The sequence below is a fragment of the Temnothorax americanus genome, unplaced genomic scaffold (assembly GCF_048541705.1).
Source record: "Temnothorax americanus isolate GAGA-0224 unplaced genomic scaffold, ASM4854170v1 Scaffold1, whole genome shotgun sequence".
Classification (NCBI taxonomy): domain Eukaryota; kingdom Metazoa; phylum Arthropoda; class Insecta; order Hymenoptera; family Formicidae; genus Temnothorax; species Temnothorax americanus.
The window spans coordinates 5,837,763-5,860,192 of NW_027509230.1; the positions used below are offsets into that span (position 1 = coordinate 5,837,763).

General features: G+C 37.4%; 2 protein-coding genes across 21 annotated transcripts in view; one reads left to right on the forward strand and one right to left on the reverse strand.

Moving 5' to 3' along the window:
• Mmd (disintegrin and metalloproteinase domain-containing protein mind-meld) overlaps positions 1–14,251 on the reverse strand; it is a 40,812-nt gene extending 26,561 nt beyond the window's left edge. For 10 of the 15 annotated variants that reach the window (XM_077408203.1, XM_077408615.1, XM_077408286.1 and 7 more), the window contains exon 1: positions 13,350–14,250. In XM_077408203.1, coding sequence (XP_077264329.1) covers positions 13,350–13,434 — 85 coding nt within the window. In that variant the 5' untranslated portion in view covers positions 13,435–14,250. Of the gene's footprint in view, positions 1–13,349 lie in introns of all 15 variants that reach the window. The other 5 variants (XM_077408840.1, XM_077408685.1, XM_077408530.1 and 2 more) reach the window with 1 other exon arrangement.
• The window catches only part of Dila (centrosomal protein dilatory), a 69,620-nt gene that overhangs the window by 28,579 nt on the left and 18,611 nt on the right, over positions 1–22,430 (forward strand). The window lies entirely within an intron of this gene.

The window sequence follows — 22,430 nt, forward strand, 5'->3', positions numbered from 1 at the left end:
ATTGGCACGACACCCGCACGGTATACGGGAGGTTCTAGGTTCAAACCCTGGCTGGGGTAATATTTTTCGCAATAAAATTAAAAATTATTTAATTTAGAAATTACATTAACTGACCAAAACCATGGTAAAAATTAATGATGTCTCGATATTGATCGGAAAAAAAAGTGCTGTGTGAATCCGACAAACCAAGTTGGCTCACAGTTTTTCAATGTTCATATCGGAAAGACGTTATATATATTGCCAGTCAGGTCGATTTAAATTACTTTAATTGTTAAAAGTATTTTGTTTAAAATTTTAAAATGTTAAATATCACAATAGTGAAAGACTAGCGACGACGAATGTTAAATGTTTCGATATTGAAACATCGTAATGAATCCATTAATTATGTATCAGTTACTCGTCCCATTATAACAGTATGTTTACCTATCTTGCTCATTCATTTGTTACGCGAGGTTAATACAGAAATTGCTGACCTTTCTACTCGCATACAAACAAAATAATTTTCTTATATTAGCCACAAATATCCGATATTACCTTCTATTTCTAGATATGCCACGTCGGCTCAAGCATTTTCATTCATTTGTTTAACATAACAACACGTTACATTTTTTTTTTCATATGCAAGGATTCGTTTAAATAATCGCGCAATTCATCACGTCTTTGCAATCTGGATTGAGTAAAACGTTCATGTGAGCAACAAGAAAAAGAATATACGGCAGTATTTGCACTTTTATCCTGCGCAAGGACGAGAATGGATGGCGAAACTTTTTCATCTTCGCGTAAAATTCCTCGCCGCAAAATTCATAAGATGGACGTAACGCCGGATAAAAGGGACGACAGTTTGCGCTGGCCTACTTCCGGTACCAGAGTACAAAAAAATCAGCCGAGGGCGAAGTCGGCCTCGAATAGATCGGAGTCAATGACGCGACGATGCTGCAACGGCGTTTCTTACCCTCTGAAGCCCTTCGGGCTTTTCTAGGCGAAACCGGTACATTGCCCTTCGCGACTCAGTGACTGAAATCTTTTCAATCATCGTTGACGCAAATATTTATCGTTAAAAACGGATTTCTAAATAGTTTACGTTTTGCCTACAATTTGATGTTTTTTTTTTTTAATTTAATATTTTATATTAAAATCTCTGAAATCTCGAAGCAACAAAGTTTGAATTGGATAAGATTGAGGTTGAGAAGAGCGTCAAAGATGAAGGAAGTTTGATTGCCTGACGAGTTTGATAATTAAGTTATTTAGAACTCGAAAGGTTCTGACATCGCCTGAGTCCGAAGGCATCATTTACGAAGGAACAGATGTATCTAAAGATATGAACTTGCGCAAGATTCGGATAGATTCGATTCAATCATTACATTTTAATTATATAATTATCTGGAATTGAATATTCGAAAGTTTGAAAAATAAAAATCTTTGAAAAAAAATATTTCGAATAATATTTGAGAAGAAAGATAAGCGCGTGAGAAAGCTAAAGAGTCCCTAAGGAAGCCTTGACTAGGTTCAAGGTAAGCATTATATTCCCACACACGGAGTTGAACAATCGATTTATCTGGAATTCAAAGAAGAGCTGGATTTCAAGGGAGAAATCTTGAATCCTCCAAGTCAGAACCATGCTCGGTAAACAAGTACAAAGGATGTATGAGAATTCTGATTATATGACTAAATTGCAACTAATGTCGTTGTACGAAGAATTTAATAATCCAGCTATATATTTAGAATAATATAATTGAGAGAGAGAAAGAGAGAGAGAGAGAGAGAGAGAGAGAGAGAGAGAGGGAGAGAGAGAGATAAGCTTTAAAAAAATTTGTATGAAGGGCTAAAGTTTCGAAATATATGAGGAGGAAGATAAGTAGAAGAGATAGAAGATTTCCAAGGAAGGTTTGCCTAGGTTTCGAGGCACCAAACTGTCGCATATACGAGACTGAACAATCGGTTTATCTAGTACCCGAAGAATCGAGTTCAAAGTAGCCTGAGATCGTCCAAGTTTCAAAGCATGCTGGAGAAGGTAGTGCAAAAGGGTGCACGTGAAAAAGAGAGAGAGAGAGAAGAGAGAGAGCGTGAGAGAAAGAGGGAAAGAGGAAGAGAGAGAGTCCTGGGCAAGGTTCGACTAGGTTCGGTTCGGTGGCATTGCATATCCCGGCACATCTCGCAGGTGCAGGGCGTGGTGCCTTGTCGGCAATATCGATTACAAACCCGGGCGGTTGCGCATTCACGTCGACACGTGGACGTGGACCGGCAGCCAGACTAAATTTGTGTTGCCCTATATTTTAGGTTCCCGCACTCATCTGCCTCTCAAAGATTGATTGCTTTTCCCTCCATCCCTTTCCTTTTACTCTTCCTTCTCATTCTCTCCGTCCTCTTGTCTGTCCCGATCTCTCTCTCTCTCCCTCTCTCTCCCACCCTCATTCGCTCGCTGTGCCTAACGGCACTGTACCGGAAGTTACGACCCTACGCACCCAGATTAAGATTAGGGTTCAAGCGAAGGGTCAAAGATGAAATTCGCCGGAGAAGGTTAATGAATGTAATGATTCCATCCATCCAGAGTTATATAAATGGAAAGATTACAGAATTTGTCTATTTAAAAATCTAAAGCTTGAAGAGATGTGCTAAAAATATCTTTAATTTGTTAGGATTTTTTCATATATATAAAGCTGAGATAATAATTAAAATAAATTTGAAAATATTGAATATCTTTGAAATATCTAAATTAAGAATTTAATAAAATTGTTGCAAATACATATGAGAGTGATTATACTGTAAGAAATGCTACAGGTTTAAAAAAAATTAAGGTTGCAGAATCAAGAAATTGGAACAAATATGTGTTTCTGAGGTTTTAAAATTTCTTTTGGGACTCGTCGTCGGAAGACAAACTTTCTAGGTTGAAAGCTCACTTTTCTGTCGAATTTATTTTGTACAAAGACTACATTACACTTAGGACTATATATTACCGGTGAACGCGCGTCTTGAGCTGCCCTTTTATTTTAAGGTCTCTTAACTTTATTGCCACCAGAAAGCGGCAGCTGTCGATTCTTTCGTAACCAAGACTCTTTCCGTTGGTTCATATTGATTTCTTTTCACAGTCGCGTAAACCATTTCCGCGAAAGACTCGTTTCATTTGTAAGGCAGACGTGTCCGCGAATTTAGAATGGTTGTACAATCCGTCATATAGTTTCATGATCCTCAGCCTAAAAGAGCTTAAAGTCCTAAAGACTAAAATGATCTCGGTATCGAAGAGATCGAAGAACCCATAAACTGGAGAAATAATAAATTATATATAATCTTAGGTCTTAGGTCGAGAAAATCGAAGACTTTAAGATATATAATATTTATTATATATCTCAAATATATATATATAATTTGTATGTATAGTTTTACATACAATTAACATATATTATATACATAACCAAATTTAATCGTGATTTATAATGTTATAAGTAACTGTAATTATTTTGAATTATTGTCTCAATAATATGACAATAAATCTTATAAGAGATAGTATTTTTTTTTTTTTTTTTTTACGAATTAGTGATAATAATTTACATCGATATAAAAATAGAAACTGAAATGCTCGACACGGTCACACGCAAAATAATTTTCTTCTGAGTTATCGACGACCTTGTCGTCACACTTTACTTGTCCCGAAATCCCCGTGATTACGGCCTTAAATCCACGCGTAATCCTGAATCCGCAGTATCCCTCTCTCTCCAGGCTCAAAGGGTTGCGTCTTCGCTTAATGGAGCCGCGTATACGTTCGAGATAAATTGCCAGCGTGGAGAAATCCTTTTCCTGTGCAAACTATTTATCCCGAAGACCGGCATGGACACGTTTTCCGATGGGATGAGAAGCCGCGTGAAGGGCGAGAGGGCGAGAGGGCGAGAAGGAGGAGAAGGAGAGGGTGGAGGGTGAGGAAAGTGCTGTGTGAATGGTGGGTTGGTTAAAACACAATCTCAACTTCTTCGCCAATTTCTATTTACTCGTTTTTTGTCTTAATTCTTGAGACTCCTCACAAATCCAAGGACTTCAAGATTTACGAAAATCCAAAGATCCGAGAGAATCTGAGAGATAGAAGATTATTCGACCCTTGAAATAGATTTCGTTTATCAACTTCTTACATGTTGAAATTTTTATATTAATTTTTATATAATTGTGTAATTATGAAAAAGATATAGTTATAGGAACCCAGATTAATAAAACACTTTAACGTATATTTAATTCATTTTCGAAACTGACATGAAGTGCATTGCGCGATTATGTTAACGTACATTAACGTGAAAAGTGAATCACAGTAAAAGCGCATAAATCCGTGTTTGCAGCATAAACTTCTTCCTGTCGCGTTAATTTCTTTCACTTCGAATTTTGATTTTTGATTTGTCCCGTCAACATCTCGTCGTATGCGAGAAAAATCTAAAATCGAATAAATATGCAATCAGACACGAACGGACATTCGCTTTGAGACCGTCTTTCCTCTCGAAATTTGTCTCTCTTTTCCGTATTTGTCGCAACTGTTTATTTCCTACATTTATGGAAGATTCGCGAATCCCAGGCTGCTGATTGAACAAATACTAGTGTATACGACATCGGAAATACTGCAATTTCTTTCATCTACGAACGCTTTGACCAATTTAGAGTCGCTCGTAAAGAAACAGTTTCACCGGATATTATATTTCTTATAGTTTACAACATTAAACATCTCAAACAGTTTGTTTAAAAAATCTCGGAGTAACTAAATCGAAATTTACTCTCGTTTAAGAAAGAAATTGATTTTAAGCTCGACAAAGAATACGATTTTTTAATTTTTCGCATATTTTATATTTTTTACTAAAATCTGGATATATATATATTTTTTTTTTATATAAATAAACGTTAGTATTTTTAAATAGGTTAGTATTTAATACAATCAAAATAATAAAAATTTCTACACGGAATTGAACATAATAAAAGTCTTCTAACGAATAACGGGCCAATATTCTTATTCCTTCACTTATGATGTTCTGACATGAGATCAGATTCTCCTAGCGGTGCAGGAAACAAAAATGATGCGCCGACGATGCGTAATTCCGGGAATGAAGATAATGATTAACTACACCTAAGTGTATCTCATATTTTCCTCTCCGCGCGATGACCTCGGGCGTCCAGGATCACGCATCTCCTCCGCGGGTTATGCGCATCTCCTCCCCTGGCCTGGCTGGGATGAAGGTTTGCGCGCATTCGTTTCAGATTTCAAACGCTTTGCCACTTTGAACATCGGTAAAGCGTAGGAATTCTAAAACAAATACCACACTTTGCGCTCGTCCTGGCCGCTCTTCTCTTCGACATCTCGATCCTCTGTGTCCTCGTGCATATCAGATACAGCTCAACAGCCGAGTTCTTTGATTGACAAACTTACGATGTAGGATCGTCGTATCTTTTGACCTTGTACCCTTTTGCACATTGAGTTTAACATGTTTCCGAATTTTAATATCCATACGAACAAATATATTTTTTTTAATTCTGGAAAACCTCGAACCCCCAGACGCAGAGCTAAGGAATTTACAACGTACGGATTTTTTCTGTTCTACGCCGTCGAAGACGGTTTGTTTTAAAAGTTTATATATCGTCGTAATCTATAATAAAGTAGACATTTCCGCCATCGCAAACCTGCCGCGACGTCTAATTTATTTGTTGTCTAACATCCTGTCGCTGCCGTTTGCCGGTTCCCACATTATTCTTGCCTGGTATCGAGATAGAGAATGATGACGGTCATTCCCGAAAAAGGAAAATGGACGAGACTGGCGAGAGGTTGTGGGTGAGTCAGCCGGAAAAGCGGCAGCCAGGTCCGGGCAGAATTTCTCAGGCGTCGAAGACGATTTAAGAGGACATCCGGGAAAAATGACCTGCCACGAGCCCGGCAATTTCGATCCGAGGCGTACGATTCGAGACGTACCAATTCAAAAATTCAGAACTACTATCCGGAATTTAGACGATAGATATACTTTTGCTATACGGCGGGTGAAAATAGAATAGTAAAATTTATCTTCAACTAATGAAAAATGAAAGGAGCACTTAAATTTCCGTGTATAAAAGAATTCATTCCGTTCGCCTTTCTTGTCTGACTATTAGAACGCTTTCTACTTAAATTGTTCGCGGCAGCTCTTTTCGAAAGTAAATCTTTATGCTTGCGCGATATAAAATAGTAAACGAAATCATAATCATTTATCATTTTTGTCACTAGCACTGTTAATAGTTTTTTAATTAGTATTATTGGTTAGTATTTTATACAATTAATGTGAAACGTTTTCCATGCTAAACATTTTCATAAAAATCAATAGATATATTGAATTGTATATTCGTATCGCATATTCAATCTGCGTATATCGAACTAAAAATGCTGTAATCCGATTATTAAGCAGTATGAAAATAACAAGTAAACTCAATACAAATAGAATTGTATAGGGTACATCAGCCAGAAAAGCGGATAGCGAGCTCGAGCAGAATTTTTCAGACATTGATAGCGTCTTACGGAACACGTGGGAAAAATGATCCGGAAGTTTGCTCGCCTTGCTCTATCGTGATATTGTTTGCACACGAGCAACCAATACGACATGACACGTCTCGCCCGAAGAAAGGGTGAATGTAACATAGCTGCGGGACACGAATTGATACCTCGTTCTCCCTGTAGCGTGAACAGCTTTCTCAAATTCTTTAGATCCCTGCACGTTTGAAACGTCAAATTTTAATTTTTTTATATTTGCACGATTTAAATGACCGGACAGATATATGACGCTCGGCACATGTATATTAGGGTGCATTCGGGGAGACGCTATTAACGCTATAAACGCAAACGCAAACTATATGAACTTCGTTCGAGGAGCCAATAGCGCGATAGCGATAGCAAGCTCCCCGAACGCAGTTAATAAGCGCCAATAGCATTTCGTGCCTCCACCTCGAAAATAATAGCGAAAATAGCGCGAGAGAGAGTGATGACGTCACGCTGCCTTTGCAGTGGCGTCATCATCGTACATCACAGCGCCACAAAGCGTCTCCTCGAACAGTTTTGGACGATAATTGTGCTAATAGCGCGCTCCCCGAATGCACCCCTAATAATGCGATTTCACGAAGCGAGATAAAAAATACCACAAGAACGCGCACAAAAGGGCACCGTCGCGTCGTCTCGTATACAGCGCCACGGCGCGGCGCCCATTTTTCGTTGCCGCTTTCAGAGATCACGCTAAAATTGGAGATCTCGCCTTCTTATCTCCGCCGCCGTGCGCCGGCGAGGTGACTCGGCCTCTTTTCGCCGAGAAATTTAATTTTACCCCCGCGTCCCGCGCTACCGACTCTCCGCGCGCTACCCTTCCTGAATTTTTATCGCTACGTGACCATCATGTTTTCGATTCGACGTTCTCCGTCGAATCGAATTCGCGCGAAAGACGCGAAATTCGCGAAGCGTGATAAAATTCACTCATGCAGCATAGGGTAGGTCATTTCTCCCGGCCGTTTCATTGATGATCGACGATGGGCTGATGCACCCGTCCCATTTTATTCAAGATGTCCGCCGCGCGCTTCCACCGCCCAAAGATGTCCTAGATGTTTTGCTCGAATAAAATAACCGATATACAATTTACGTTTAAAGGCGGGCAAGGGGGGAGGGGGTTGGGAACTGGATCAGATTGACCCACATCATGCATTCCGAGGGTTAGTAAATCCATCGTTCTTCCGTCACTCGATAACCGCGTATAAGGATCCCCTTCCCCCGTCTGACTCTCCCGTCCCTCCTTCTCATCTCTCTCGCGTTTCCACCCTCATTACGTCATCACTACCAACGCATACGTCAATGTACACTGCAGCAGGCGCTCTGCAGTCGACTGCCTCGTTTTTTCGCGATTTCCTGTTGATCGCCGCCCTACGACATCGCGAGACATCGATCGCCCAGATACATACTGTCGACAACGGACAGAAGGACGTGGCACGCGCGTATACGTGTGTATACACGAAATCGATCGTCTTTTCGCACTCTCGTGTGTACACGCTCACACGTGCGAATGTGACTTTTATCATAACGCTGTTAAAATGCAACGTTGATCGATAATCCGAATCGATTTGTAGCTTGGCTGACATACTAACGCTATTTGCGCGATTTCTGTTAATCCCTCTCCATTTGCCATCGGCAAGGATATAGCGGTAGAGTGAAATTTAGGAGACAAATCTTCTTAGACCTCCTGCGGGAGAAACCTTGTCCTTATTTTGATGGAAGTCGTTTCACCAAAATACAGATTGACCCAGACCTATCAAACCACCTTTTATCTACCAGGTTCTTTTATCACTTTGAGATTTACCTTTTCTTTAAAAAATGGAAAAATCTTGCAGCTCTTAAAAATATCCAATTTTTAAGAAAATATCGATTCCCGATTAATAAAAGAAAATTTTATGGATAAGAGGTGACTCGTTAGATTTAAACAATTTTTCTAAATCGAGGAAATGACACATTACGTTGATATTATTAATTGAATTTTTATTCGATAAATTTTACATGATCGAAAAAAATATTAGAGCTAGCTTATTTATTTTAAAAGATGGCGTATTAAATTATACATTACGTCGTTGACCGAGAAGCATTAAGGCTATAAAAGAAAACGCAGGCAGGCGAAAATCGTGGATAATGGTATAGTGAAGATGTACTCACTAGGTGAGTGGTTAAACGAGTAGGTATGTAGGCATATGAATGCTTGAACGAATGGGTAACCACTCGTCCAGAGACTACGTCTTTACTGTGCAATCATTCACTATATACCAGCTTGTTTTCCGCAAATTGTTTAGTACTTATTAACATTATACTAAACATATAACTATCATTGTTGTACAAAATGACTCTAACACAAAGAAATGGCCATTTATTTGAGATATCATATGTATACGATTAATTTTTTGAACATAATTTATAATAAATTGGATCTTTGGCTTCTTAAATTTTGCCATCTTAAGCGATAATAAATTCCCCATTAAATCCGTGCGCATTACTTCGATTTTTCGAAGATCCATCGTTCTATTTCGTTGAACTGCAAAATCGGCCGCGACGTCAAGTATTAAAAGCCAATAAATTAGAACTGGCACGCTGCCATTTCAATCTCGTTGGGTCCTGTTAGGGGGAAACTCGTCGACGAGCCGTCTTCCCGTCCTACGTCTTTGATTAATTGCAGGATACAGATTGATTGATTTCTTGTACAATGGGTAAACAAAATATTCGTCCGCAACCCTTTCGTTATAGCTATATCATTTTCCGCACTCGGGAGAAATCTTGATAATCTCATTAAATATGGATACGTTTTAACACTACAATTATGAAAAAAATTATTTTCTAAAAATTATTATTATTAATCGAAAATATTTATTCAGAAATTTTCGCGATATTTATTTTTATGATCAATTTTATTCACACATAATACACTTTTGTAAAGTACTTTGCAAAGTACTGGCGCAAAGAACGTTGAGGGATGATATTGCTTACAAATAACACTTTTCACGGCTACTGATAAATATCATATGTAACGTGCAACCTACTTGTGAATTTTTCATCGAGATGCGTATACCGGAGATAGCTGAGACTTTGAATATGTTTTACGATTATGGAAATGTCTTGTAAATACAAACACTTTCTTCCCGAAAGTGGTGTCACATTTATGGCTCCTCCAAACAATATCTGATATCGACCTCACTATAACGAAAATATGATTAAGCGCCATCCTGCTACACAACTTGTGCAGTTTTCGCGTTAAGTGACTTTGTAACTAAAACCCAAACGAAAATTTTTGTGGGAGTTAAGTTTGCTCGAAATTGACTCACAAGTAAAATTGTGTTATTTCTGTTTATAACTTCTAACGTTACTATATTTTTTTTTCAATTTTGCGTAGTTTAAACACGCCAAGGAAGGCAATTGAAAGGAAACGTTATATTTCAGCATTTCTTTACTTTTCTTTCCGTCACACACGAGAGAACGCTAAAACTGTCATTAAAATATTTATTGGTATTTTATGACAGCCTATACATTTTCAAAATTATCTTGTAAGAAGCTTATAAATATTTTATGACTGTTATACTGATATTACAACTCGAGCCTTAGTGATATATTTTCACGGATAAACATAGCTGGCACTGACAACTTGTGAGTAAAAACGGAGCCGGTAACACATTTTGTAGATACAATACAAGTAATTGAATCATTCAATATTAACCGTTGCACAATTATCTTAATGCACAATTCGAAGAAACTGTAATTTTTTTACAATTCTATTTATAAAGACGCATTAAAGTCCAGAAAGTATAGGTATGTATTTGTTTCGCCAATAATTAATAAACGAGAAAGACTATATTTTTATATTCGACAACGTTTGGCTAATGTCGTGACAATTCGACCATTGGTTTTGGTCAGTCACATTAAAGTCGTTCGAAGATAAACTTCAATTTTCATAAAATTTTATAAAATTCCGGGCTCTTTAATACCGCGCGATAATAAATATTTGTATTAAGTATCACGATACACGTACGTGCATCATCATCGCTGTCGTTGTCGTCGCGAAATCGACGGCGCGATATGCTGCGATGATGCATGTGCAAAGCGTACATTCGCGTGCTCGCGGTTTTACGCAGCGACGAGACGGCAGCGGCGTTCTAACGGTATGCAAAGCGAGCGGACGAGCACGAGCGGGCACGGAGTAATTCCGCGCGATAACATTATGAATAATGCAGCGGCGGGATTTGAAGCCCGACAGAAATGTACGTAACGATTACGCGCATTCCGACGATCGGCGCGGCGCGGCGTCGCGCGTTTTCCCGCGGCCGTTTTCGGGAAAATCAGCGCGGCGTGCCGCATACGTACGGTCGTAAGCGCCGGTCGTTCCCGCTGATCTATATTCGCATTTTCCACCACCGGCAACTACCAAAACACACGGAATCCGCATGTACTTATGAGGAACGCGCTGTTAGCAGTTTTTATTCTGTGCGAATTAGCGACATTAATAAAGTACTTCTCTTTTTTGTAAAGTGTAACGAGGCAACAGATTTATCGCAGGTATTATTTTGCGTGCTTATACTGAATTTTGCGAGAAACTTAACATTGGATAATTTTTTATAAAATTGAACCTATATTTAGATATATCTCAAGATATATTAATAAATTTATGTTTGTTTCAACGTAAAACGATCGTTACTGCTTGCGACTTTTATATTAATTTATATTTTGTTTTATGTTGGTTGTACTTGGACTTATTATTCGCATTTTATTATTATAAACAAATTATGTGCGTAATGAGAATGGGTGTATCATGCATGATAAAGATGAAGGATTGTCGATCATCGTAACGAGCAAAGGTATGCTACGAAGATGCATGCCTTGATAATTAATAAGAAGATCATAGGATATGAGGAACCGTAAAGGAGGAAACGTAATAAGGAACGTACGTAGCTCTCGAAATATGGGAATGTTGATGCTACCAAAAGATCCGCGAGATTAAGACTTGATGCAAGGACTCGGGGCTATTATAAGATTCATGGATCCAAGAAGTAGAGGATGTCAAAAGTCAAGTATGCAAGAAATAAAAAATGCAAATTCAAGGGTGTAGAAAGTTGAGAATGTGAAAATTTTCAAGGATCTAAGAAGTCCAAATCATAAAGATTTCAGAATTTGAAAAGTCGAGCATATAAGAATTTAACTTGATAACTTAAAAGGTCGAAGGTTGCACCCCGATAGGGCACTCATCCTGTTCGAGGATGCAGAGAACTCGCTCTGCAATGCCCTGGCAACAACGAAGACTTAGTTGAGTCGGTTCGTTAAATTTTAAAGTGAAGCTTTCAAGCTCGTAAGCTTGTGAATTTTTGGATTTTAAAATTATTATATTTTAGAATTTAAAAAATCTGGTATATATATATTTTTTTATATCTCTTGTCTCTTTCTATAATTTATAATCTCTCTATAAATTTTTTTAAATTTTAAGTTTTCTAGCTTTATTGCGATTATCAAATTCCTTTAATCCTAAATCTTGATAAATTTTAAATTTCGCAAATCTTTGAAGACCCGCAAATTCTGGATTTCCTTCACTAGGTTCATCTAATTTCTAGAGATTAGATTAGGTTATTTGAATCCTAGATTCCCTGGATTCCTCGAATTCCGCGATCTCCTGACCCGTAAACCCGACATTATAGGTTCTTTGACGCTGAAAATGAAATCGCGGTTTTCCATTCGGGAAATCTATATAATTCAATGAATCGAAGATCAAAATGACTTGAGATCCAACTAGAGAACTTGAAATTCTAGTCACTTATACAAAGTTTAAAAAGTTATTAATCGAAGAAATGAAAATATTCGAAAACCTGATCTTATGGTTTTTATAAATTCAAAAATTTATAGAATATTAGTAAGTGTAAACGTAAAAGTATCAAAGCTAAATATTCTGAAGCTAATGAACTCTTTTCAGAACAGACAGTTCTATCGTATCAGGGGACAAGGACAGCTTTCCTCTTTTTAAGTTATCAAGTTAAATTTTTATATATATGCTCAAGCTCATTTTTCGAATTCTGAAATCTTTACGATTTCAGATTGGACAGGCACATATACTGCTTGACATGATTGCACCCAGCTATTCAGACGTGATTATTCGGTGAATAATTCGCGCTCTAATTAGGAACCAGACTATTATTCTTCCACACTGGAAATTATTCCAGCGAAACTATTACAGTCCACCAAACAGACATGGTTACTCGATATATAGATCAGTTTGCATTAAATAATTTTCCGGATTAGATTGTCGTTTTATATAGAGCGAAATATTACCGATATTCACATGGAACTACAATTAAGAAGCTTTAGATCTTCTCATCGGATCTTTAGACACCTTAAATCCACTCTCCCTTTCTTGAATCCCACCTCCTTAGGACTATTAAGCGGACATGGTGGCCAAGCAAGGTGCGCAGGCAGGTGCAATACCTCCCTAACGATCAGCGCTTTACACCCATTCATTCACGCAGCCATTCGTATAAAGGACCGTAGCTTCCACTTAGCTCGATAAGAAAATTCGAATAATCTCACGTTAAATTATTCGCGAAACTCAAGTCACTATCTTTCTCGAAACTGATCGAAATAAGCGCTTCTCGGCGGACACGAATGCTTGATAAGGAATTCAGACCGGTTGGATATGAATTTTTTTTAAAAGATTACGATTCCTCTGCACCCTCTGAAGTATCGGATCGATTACAGTCGGTCCGATTAAGCTTCAGCCATCAATACGCTCAGCTACCAATCCGGACAGGCAAGCAAGCAGACGAGAAAAAACTTTTAAACTTAAAGACGGACAGGTAAGGCAGGCAGGCGTTACCTCGCTTGGATGTGGTGTCGGCTAAGCTGCTAATAAATCCACGTACGGCAATCACGAGAACAAAGAGTCCACAGTGTAGCCACATCTTTACGTCTTAACAACATTGTTTAATTCCATATTACATGACGCTCGTGAAACACTGCGACGATGGCGGCGGCTGCTGCGATCCCGACGGGCTTTACAGGATTATTCATTACTACGCGCATAATTACCGACGTCTACCACCTCCTCGATCATTAGACGCGGCACGCGGAGCCGAGCGGAACGGAGCGTAGCGGAGCGGATCGGAGCGGATCACGAGCCCGATCCTCCCGACGATAATGCGCTACAGATCGGTGTACCAATCTCAGAGATACGAATAGCGCGCTCGCGCGAGTGGCTGTATGTGCGGCGACGAAAAAAACGACAGAAAAACAGCGGAGTCGGACACGTCGCGCGAGCGGAATGTAGCCGAGCGAAGCGGAGCGGATCTCTCCTTTTTTCTCTTTCTGTCTTTCCTTCTTCTCTCCCTTTCTCTCTCTCTCTCTCTCTCTCTGTCTCTCTTTCTCTCTATCTCTCTCTCTCTCTTTCTCTCTTGATCTCTATCTCTTTCTCTCTGACCGTCTATCTTTCTTTTAGTATCAATCAGTCTCTCTCTCTCTTTCTTCTCGTTCTTTCTCGATCTCTCCTCAAATCATCTCCCGGCGGCTTTCTTCGGGGTTTTCGTGCACCGTCGACCGACGACGAGGAGGCCGACCGCGAAGGGAGAGCACACTACTTTCCGGCGGCTTCTTCTTCTCAAACCCGGAGCGGATTGCGGCCCTACTACTCTCGCGCGCGCGCGGCCAGAACAGAGGAAACTGCCCGGACCGAATCACGCCTCGGCTGCCATCTTCTACCTACGCCGGGAGTCTGGAGTATGAAAATATTCTCCGCTCCCTCTCTCTTCTGGTCCTCCTCCTCGCTGCCGCTCCCGCCAGCCCTCGTTCTTCTCCTCGTCACTCCCTCCACCTGCTCGCTACCAACCCCACACGGCTCGCACGCTCGCTCGTTCGCTCACTCGCTCTAGCACGCCCGTTACATTAGTAGTCTCTCTTTCTTGCGCACCCCCGCGCAGCGCACCACCAGCAGCTTGGACCACCACCTTCTCTTATCGATTCCTGCGCCATTCCGCCTCCCGTCATTCCTGTCAAATCAATAACGCGCGCCGGCCGCGCCGGCGGCTTCCTCGCTGCCGCCGCGGGGGTAGAAGCGGCATCGAAATGCGAAAACCCCCTCTGGCTAGGGTAGCGCGCAGGGCATGAGAGAGGATGAACCCTGGACCAGGTGGCGGGAGCTGCCATGGAGCATCAACCGCCTGGAGATGGTGATCCTGCCGTTTGGCTGGATTCTGCGGAAGAAGGGTGCCGACATGGTTGTGGAGAAGATGAATGGTGAATAAGGAATAGAGAAAATGAGGGAGGGAAGAGCGGAGCGCGAAAGAAGATAAGGCGAGCCGAGGCGAGCAGGGAAATTGGGGTAGAAGTATTTAGAATCAAATATCGGTGGGATATAAAGTTCAAGGAAACGAAGAATTAAAAGGCTCGCTTTGTATTTTGATTTCGCGAATTATACATTTTATAAAGCTTCGTTTTCTTAAACCTTCTTGATTCTGAATACGCGCGTATACGGAAAAGAAGGGGGGTAAATGTGTAAAAAGAGATAAACTGAAGAAGTAGAGAGAAGAAAATGAAGGATAAAGTACAGATTTATTGTATATATTTTTGGATTTTTTCGAAATTTTTTTAGAACGTTATGCAGGTGACTAAAATTCTATCGAAGCTAGGCAAGTTAGATGAAGTAAAGGAAATGCTAAAAATATGCACAAATTTATTAAGATAAGGGCAAACTAATAATCACAGGAATAAGTCACAGAAATTTCATCCTCGGTTTCATTAATTGTTAGCAGATATTATGAAGAAAATACATACGCAAACTACTAATTGACGGTATGATCATTAGCGTCAATTAAACAAGTAAATTGGAAATGAAAGGGAATAAGAGAAGGGAGAGAGAGAGAGAGAGAGAGAGAGAGAGAGAGAGAGAGAGAGAGAGAGAGAGAGAGAGAGAGAGAGAGAGAGAAGAGGGGATGAGGCTAAATTAGGTGGCCAATAGTCAGCATGGAGCACGAAATATTGAAGATGGTGGATCAGGTGAAGATTGTGGAACGAAGAGCAGAGAAATTATTGAGGTGCCATTGATAGTGGTGTGTGAGGAGCGTTTGAGATTAGTCTGAGTAAGAGGAGATCTGCGGATGTTGCAGCTAACTGAAGCAGCTGGAATGAAAAGAATTAAGGACCTATGAACCGGAGGGTTTCAAAAACTCTTGGAATGCGAGACCCCTTAGATAGGCGAGCGCTAAATAATTTAGGATCTCCGGAACATAGAATTTAAAGAATCCGAATTCTGCAAGTAGTTTGCAACAAATATGAGGCTTAGACTAACCGGGGTACGAGGAATATAAAAGCACGAGCGTCTAGGATTCAAGGGAGCTGAAATAATTCATGAGTTACGGTATCCAAGATTCAAGAAAGATCTAGGATCGAGTGAGCCCACATTTGATGATACCATTATTCAAGAAATAAGTTAGGATCTACACACTGGATTCAGAAAATTTATGGAACTGTGATTTATCTGGAATTTGTTTGATGTTTGCAATAATTAGAGTTTGATACTTTCCATCATCTATTAATCCTCGAGCAAGGGAGGTCGGAGTTGCTTCTTCCTGCAGAATTCAATTTAATTGCTGTTTGTGCGACTCGGACTCCTGGTAGATTTATCATCATCAGAATCTTCTTACCTGCTACTCAATCTTACAGCGAATATTGTCTTCGTGAAGTTTTATTTCAAAATTTAAACGCACCGAAGCTTACACAGCTTGTAAAAACAAGTGCTCTGCCATTTATAACTGACACAGCTGTTTTATATCAACGCGAACTTATTCGAGAATTCGAGTGTCGCAATAACTGCCCCTTAAGATGATCATAATTGTGTCTGATATATATAAATAATAAACTTAATGAAAATCTCAAAGCTTTTTGACACGTTAATTATTCAGAATTTAAAACATATAAAATTGGAAATGGCAAGCAATACATGATACATGTGATAAGAGAAGAAAGTATGTATATTAAAGAACTTACCAAAAAAATTTACTTTTTTTCGAATTCAAGGAGAATTTTAATAATTAAATTTTTTAAGCTTTTAAGATGTAAGAGATGAATATATTAGACAAGTATGAAGTATTTTACAATTTGTCTAAAAGAAGAAGTAAAATTTCTATAAAGTTTGTTTGCATTGTTATTTCTAATCTTAAGATGACAAACTGTTTTGGCATGTGTCGAAACTGTTTTGTAATAATGAATTTTGATGTGTATGATAGATAGAGATCGGCAACAAGGCACATGAGAGATTCATTCACGTGTCTAAATTTGGGTCACCGCGTAGGCTGCACACAGCAGCCGATTCGGCTAACTTTATTTATTTATAACAGACAGCGCGCGCGTGAGTGAAATAGCATTATGTTTCGCACATTTGGCATAGACACCACGTGTGCATTTTCTCTGTTAATTAATTATTAGAAAACTGAATTATGCAAAAATCTATTTTATTACCTTATTTCATATATTTATTTTTCGTACTACTCAAAATAATTATGTAAGATATATTAAAAGTTTTAATTAAAATAATTTTAGAAAATTATTTGCTTCTTTATATTTTGTTGATAGACATATTTTGATCGTGATATATTTTGTTCTTAACAAAAACAAATAACTAAATATCAACTTTAATTAAAAACAATTGCTGAGTAATTCTTTTAAGCATTTAAACAAACAGTCAAAATGTTGTCATTGTTAGAAAAAAATAATATGTAAATGAATTTCTAATAAGAATAGCATGCATTTACACAAACGTCGAATGTAAAATAATAATTATCTTTTAATAATGAAAGAAAAAAGTCGAGCAGCCTAGTCTCTCCCTCTTTACCTTCTTCCACCTATTTGTTTATTTGTTTATTTATTTACGTATAGTAGGTACATTTCGACTGTATATTAATCCGTAGTCGAGAGAAATAGACTCGCGTTCGCAGTGGAACTTATTCGCCGTGCGCAGAGTTCGCCGTCGTATTTTCTGCAGGGAGAAAAATTAATAGAGAAAAACGCCGTTCTTCGCGTCGGCGAAAAACAAAGTTGCTATACAGTATGAAATTTGACCAATCTAGGCGAAGAAAAATGCTTTACCTGGATTACGTTTAAATATTTATACCTTGTATTTTTTGGTTAGAGATCTACATAAAAGAATCCTGAGATTTAGAATCCAAAGGTGATCTCAAAAGAGAAAACTTATCTTTTCGAAATATATATTTCGCAAAACGCAAATATTAATTTTAAAATAAAATCTTAGTGGTAACATTTTTACTGAAAAGTTGACATGTTAAATATTTACAGAAACAACTAAATTTACGTAAATTTTATTATTAACTTAAAACGACACATCTTTCTCAGATTATAAAAAATAAGTTATTTTTTTATTTTTGATATTCAAGATTTTTACGTAAAATATATTTTTTAGATATAAGTCCCGAATTTTAATGCAATTAAATTAGTTTTTTCTAAAATTAGTAGATGTGGAATGTAATAATGAGTAAAGTATCTTTGTCCTCTTTGACTGGGCAAAAATTTCATGTTGTGCGACGACGACAAACATGCGCGCCGGCCACCGAGATAAACAATTGTAACTTCACGTCATTGTAAAGTGGCAGTCGTGTAAAAACATCCGTCTAACATTAAGTAACGTTATAAGCTCGACGTCAGCGCGGAACATTCCTCTTCAACAATCGAGCAATCTCTCTGGGCATTATCCTGCGACGCTTCTCTACTAATCTTTCTAGTAAATGCATCAGTCGCAGCGGTGCGATGGAAGGGTTAACCCTTCCTGTGTATGTGCCTGAAGACGGGGGTCTGTCGAACCCCGTCAAAATTGAGCTTTACGAAATGAAAAATTTTCATCTTCTTCATAATCTTGATTTATCTATTTCTAAATGAAAAAATAGGGTTATATATTAGGCTACGAATGGCGTGAAATCTATTCAGAGTGCTGTGGATACCTAAGAATGAACGCGATGACATACGTGCCCAGAAAGGGTTAACGAGAAATGTCTATATTGTTGACGATGCTCTCGTCATAATTTTGCACCGCCTTTTTGTTGGTGAATTTTATTATCGACGATTATTGACGATAGTCTAGGTGTAGTTTCTTAAAAACAAAATAAAATTTTATAGGAGAGATTTGGGATTTGAGGAAATATAAATAAAAAGATTGAAGAGAAAGGGATCCAGGCAACTTGGATTTAGAGATCTGTTAATCCAATTGTGCCAGAATCCAAAGAAGCGAGAAAGAATAAAAAATTGAGCTGTCGTTTTTATTAGTAATATTCGTAAATTCGTTTAGACACCATTTTGCAGGAAAATTCACGAACAAAGTGGTGCAAAAACTCGCTCGCCAGAAAATCGCACAGGATAATGCGATTGTCGCTATTGTGCATCGAACTCATATTATATAATTTATATATCTATATATATATGTATATATACACATATATATGTATATATATATATATATATGTATATACACATATATATGTATATATACACATATATATGTATATATATATATATATATATGCATGTATTGTATGTGACTTATACACCTGGCAATTATAGATCCCAGTGGATAATCGTATAATACGGTTTTTATTATTTACATTCTTTCTGCACTCTCGTCAAACACGCACACGCACACTCCCACGCACGCGCGTATATATGAATTGTATATATATGTATATACATAGACACATGTGGTCTACGTGTGTTTTTCTTTTTTTATATTGTGAGTGTACGTTATGCATTCATGTATATATACACATATTATACTCCGTAACGCGATAAAACGTTAAAAAATTCATCATCATCAGTACATTAATTCTCTCATTTTCTTTCACCGTTAATGCTTAAAAAACCTTAATTCGCTCTACTTGTTGTATGTTTCGTTTTCGCAGTGTAGGATTGTAGATCATGATTAGTTTTTATATATTATATGTAGTTTATATTATTTATATATATATATATTTATATATATATATATATATTTTATATATATATATATGCATGATGTACAAAGAAAGCGCTCGCGTCATATTTAACAGTAAAAAGATGTTCTTATTTAAGAGCGATAAATATTGTAACAATGTACTTATAATAATGTCAAATTGTATAAATATACACATAATACGAACCTATACTGGATTCGACAAAATTTTAATACAAATAATTATTAATTTTATGTGTGGAAAGATAGATTTAAATTCAAATAACTTATAACTTGAATAATCTAGCATCTAATTAATTTAATTTTAAAAATGATTATAAAATTTGTATGTATAACTTAATATCTACAAGCATTCTAAGATAAATTATTTAAAACTTCAAACTTTGGTATTTTGTAAGGACTCCGAGAACCCGAGAAATCTAGAAAAAAAATTCTTAATACTTAATAATTATTAAAAGCCTTATGTAAACGTTACAAATAGCTACTTATGCCATAAATAATTTCATTCCACATAATATAAGTACATATTACAATAGAAGAAATTTTTAAACATAATGCGATATGAAAAGTATGATACAATACTTATAAGAAAAGACCATGACAATGTGTATGAATGCTTTCTTGACACACTGTATACGTGTATATAGGGGCAACATGCCTCTCGCGAGGGAAGACTCCTCCTAAGTACTTCGTCCTGGATAAATCTCGCATGCAGGAATTCCTGTCTTTTGATTTACTCCCCTACTTCATTGTTTCAAATCTTACCTTCGTAAGTTAACGCAATTAATTAATTACTTCATTCATTTACTAATACGAGCTAATCGCTAAGTGGCAAGAGTTGCTAAATGTACTTCGCGATCAGTATGAATATTTATACGAAGTGCTCCGAAAGTTTCGCGCGACGTTGAAAATTAATTTCTCCTATAAAACGTGTATCTTGTTTGTAAAATGAAATTTATCTCATTTGACTTCAGAATTACACAAATGAATCTGTCGGATCCAGGAGGATTCGTGTAAATATTATTGTTCGAATTTTTAAACAAATATCATATCATATCAACAAATCCGTTTTCAAACGTGCGTTTGAAAAGATCAGGATTCAAGAATTTGGGAAACAGAGAATTCGAACGTTTATAATATCAAAAGAAGTTGAGTATTCTTAATAATTCTAACAAGGATTACGAGATTGATGATTAAGTAGTATTAAGATTTATACATTGAGAAAAAGATTGTCGTCGCGAAGACAAAGTACTAGCATCGAGTGCTCTCGACACACATCCCGATTTTCCTCTTTGGCACATGCTTTTGGAACACCTGTATAAAGTTTCTCTTCTGCTATATCGAGTAGTGACTATGTCCTCTTTCTTTTAAAAGTAGTTAAGGGTTACGCGGTTACGCGTTACGCGGAAAATACATGTCATGGGACTCCAGCCTAAGCGGGGAGCACACACTTCTGCACAACGCATAATGCGTAAGCATAAAAAAAATTGCGTGGTCCATACACATGTGCATAAGGAAATAGACCAATCAGTTTTCTTATGCTTACGTATTATGCGTTATGCAGAAGTGTGTGTCCGGGCCCTTATTGTAATACGGTCATGCAGATACATAGAGGTAATCATGATGCGAGGTTGCTTACGCTAATAGCTCTTATGCGGTGATCGTCAGTTGCTCGCTGCAGATAGATCGATCGATAGGTCGTGAAAAAGTCGCGTTATTATGATGGAAGAATCACAATTACATCACAATCCGATACATAACGAATTGCACAAATAGGATTAATATATCGCAAAAATCTCTTATAAAATAAAGCCTTCTTCAACATCAATAACATTTCATACCGTCGGAAACATTCGCAAGTGTCGCAGATAATATAAATTGCTTAATAATAAATACTTATAATAGTAAATAATAGATAGTATAAACATTATTAATACATTCACCGCCAAGCGTATTTTATGTGACTTTTCGTTTACGCCAATTGAATTATTTTATACTAAAAAGAACAATAAAATATTTAATTTATAGCAATAAATTTACAGTATTGAATCGCACAAAAATATAATACGTGACGTATTTATTTGACTGTCGTCCCATCGACAGTCATCGACCAACAAGGCGTAAACGGAAAGCTCAATCACCGGTGGCCGTCCGGACGGTGAATGTATTAAGAGTAGCATATATATAACGATATTTCGAAGATCTGAAGAAATGTAGCAAGAGTTCAAGGATCCGCGCGCAAATTCATGCATTCTATTTCAGAAAAATGCAAAAAATTTGTATCAATTATGAATAAGTGACTAATAATCTCGGCGATTATTGAATACAAAATATAAAATACTTAATAATTATGCGAATTTCTGTTCAAATAATTCCAGGACATTGTACTGTTTGTGCAAAAAAGGATTATAAGGTAAGACTACGTATAAATAAACAACAAAGGCCATGTTCTTAGTTTAAGGTGTGTATATGCATGTGTGCATGTGTGTTATGTGTGTGTGTGTATGCATAGTATCTGCATGTACCAGAAACAACAGTTCCAACTTATAACAATTCTTTTATTCCTTTTACCATGCATTATTATTTTATTGTAAATATTAATATTAGTATTATTTGTGGTTGTTTTATCATTATTATTATTCATTATTATTTAAAGTGGTACTACGAGACCAGAAACCTGTAAAGGGTTTTTTTTATCGTGACATAATTTTTCGGGAGTAGAAACTTTCAATTGCAAAAGCATACGTTCTTTTACAACGGAACAAAAAATTGTACGATTATTCCGATCAGATCTAAACTCTTCTATTCTGTTTGTATTTTTCTCCCTCCCTTTCGTTCTTCCCCCCTTCTCACATTATTCTGATTATCTTAAATTCACGTGACCCTTGAAAATCAAAGGATTGAGATTCGATGACTCGAGGATCCGAGAAGTTAACGATGCGATGGTCTAAAGAA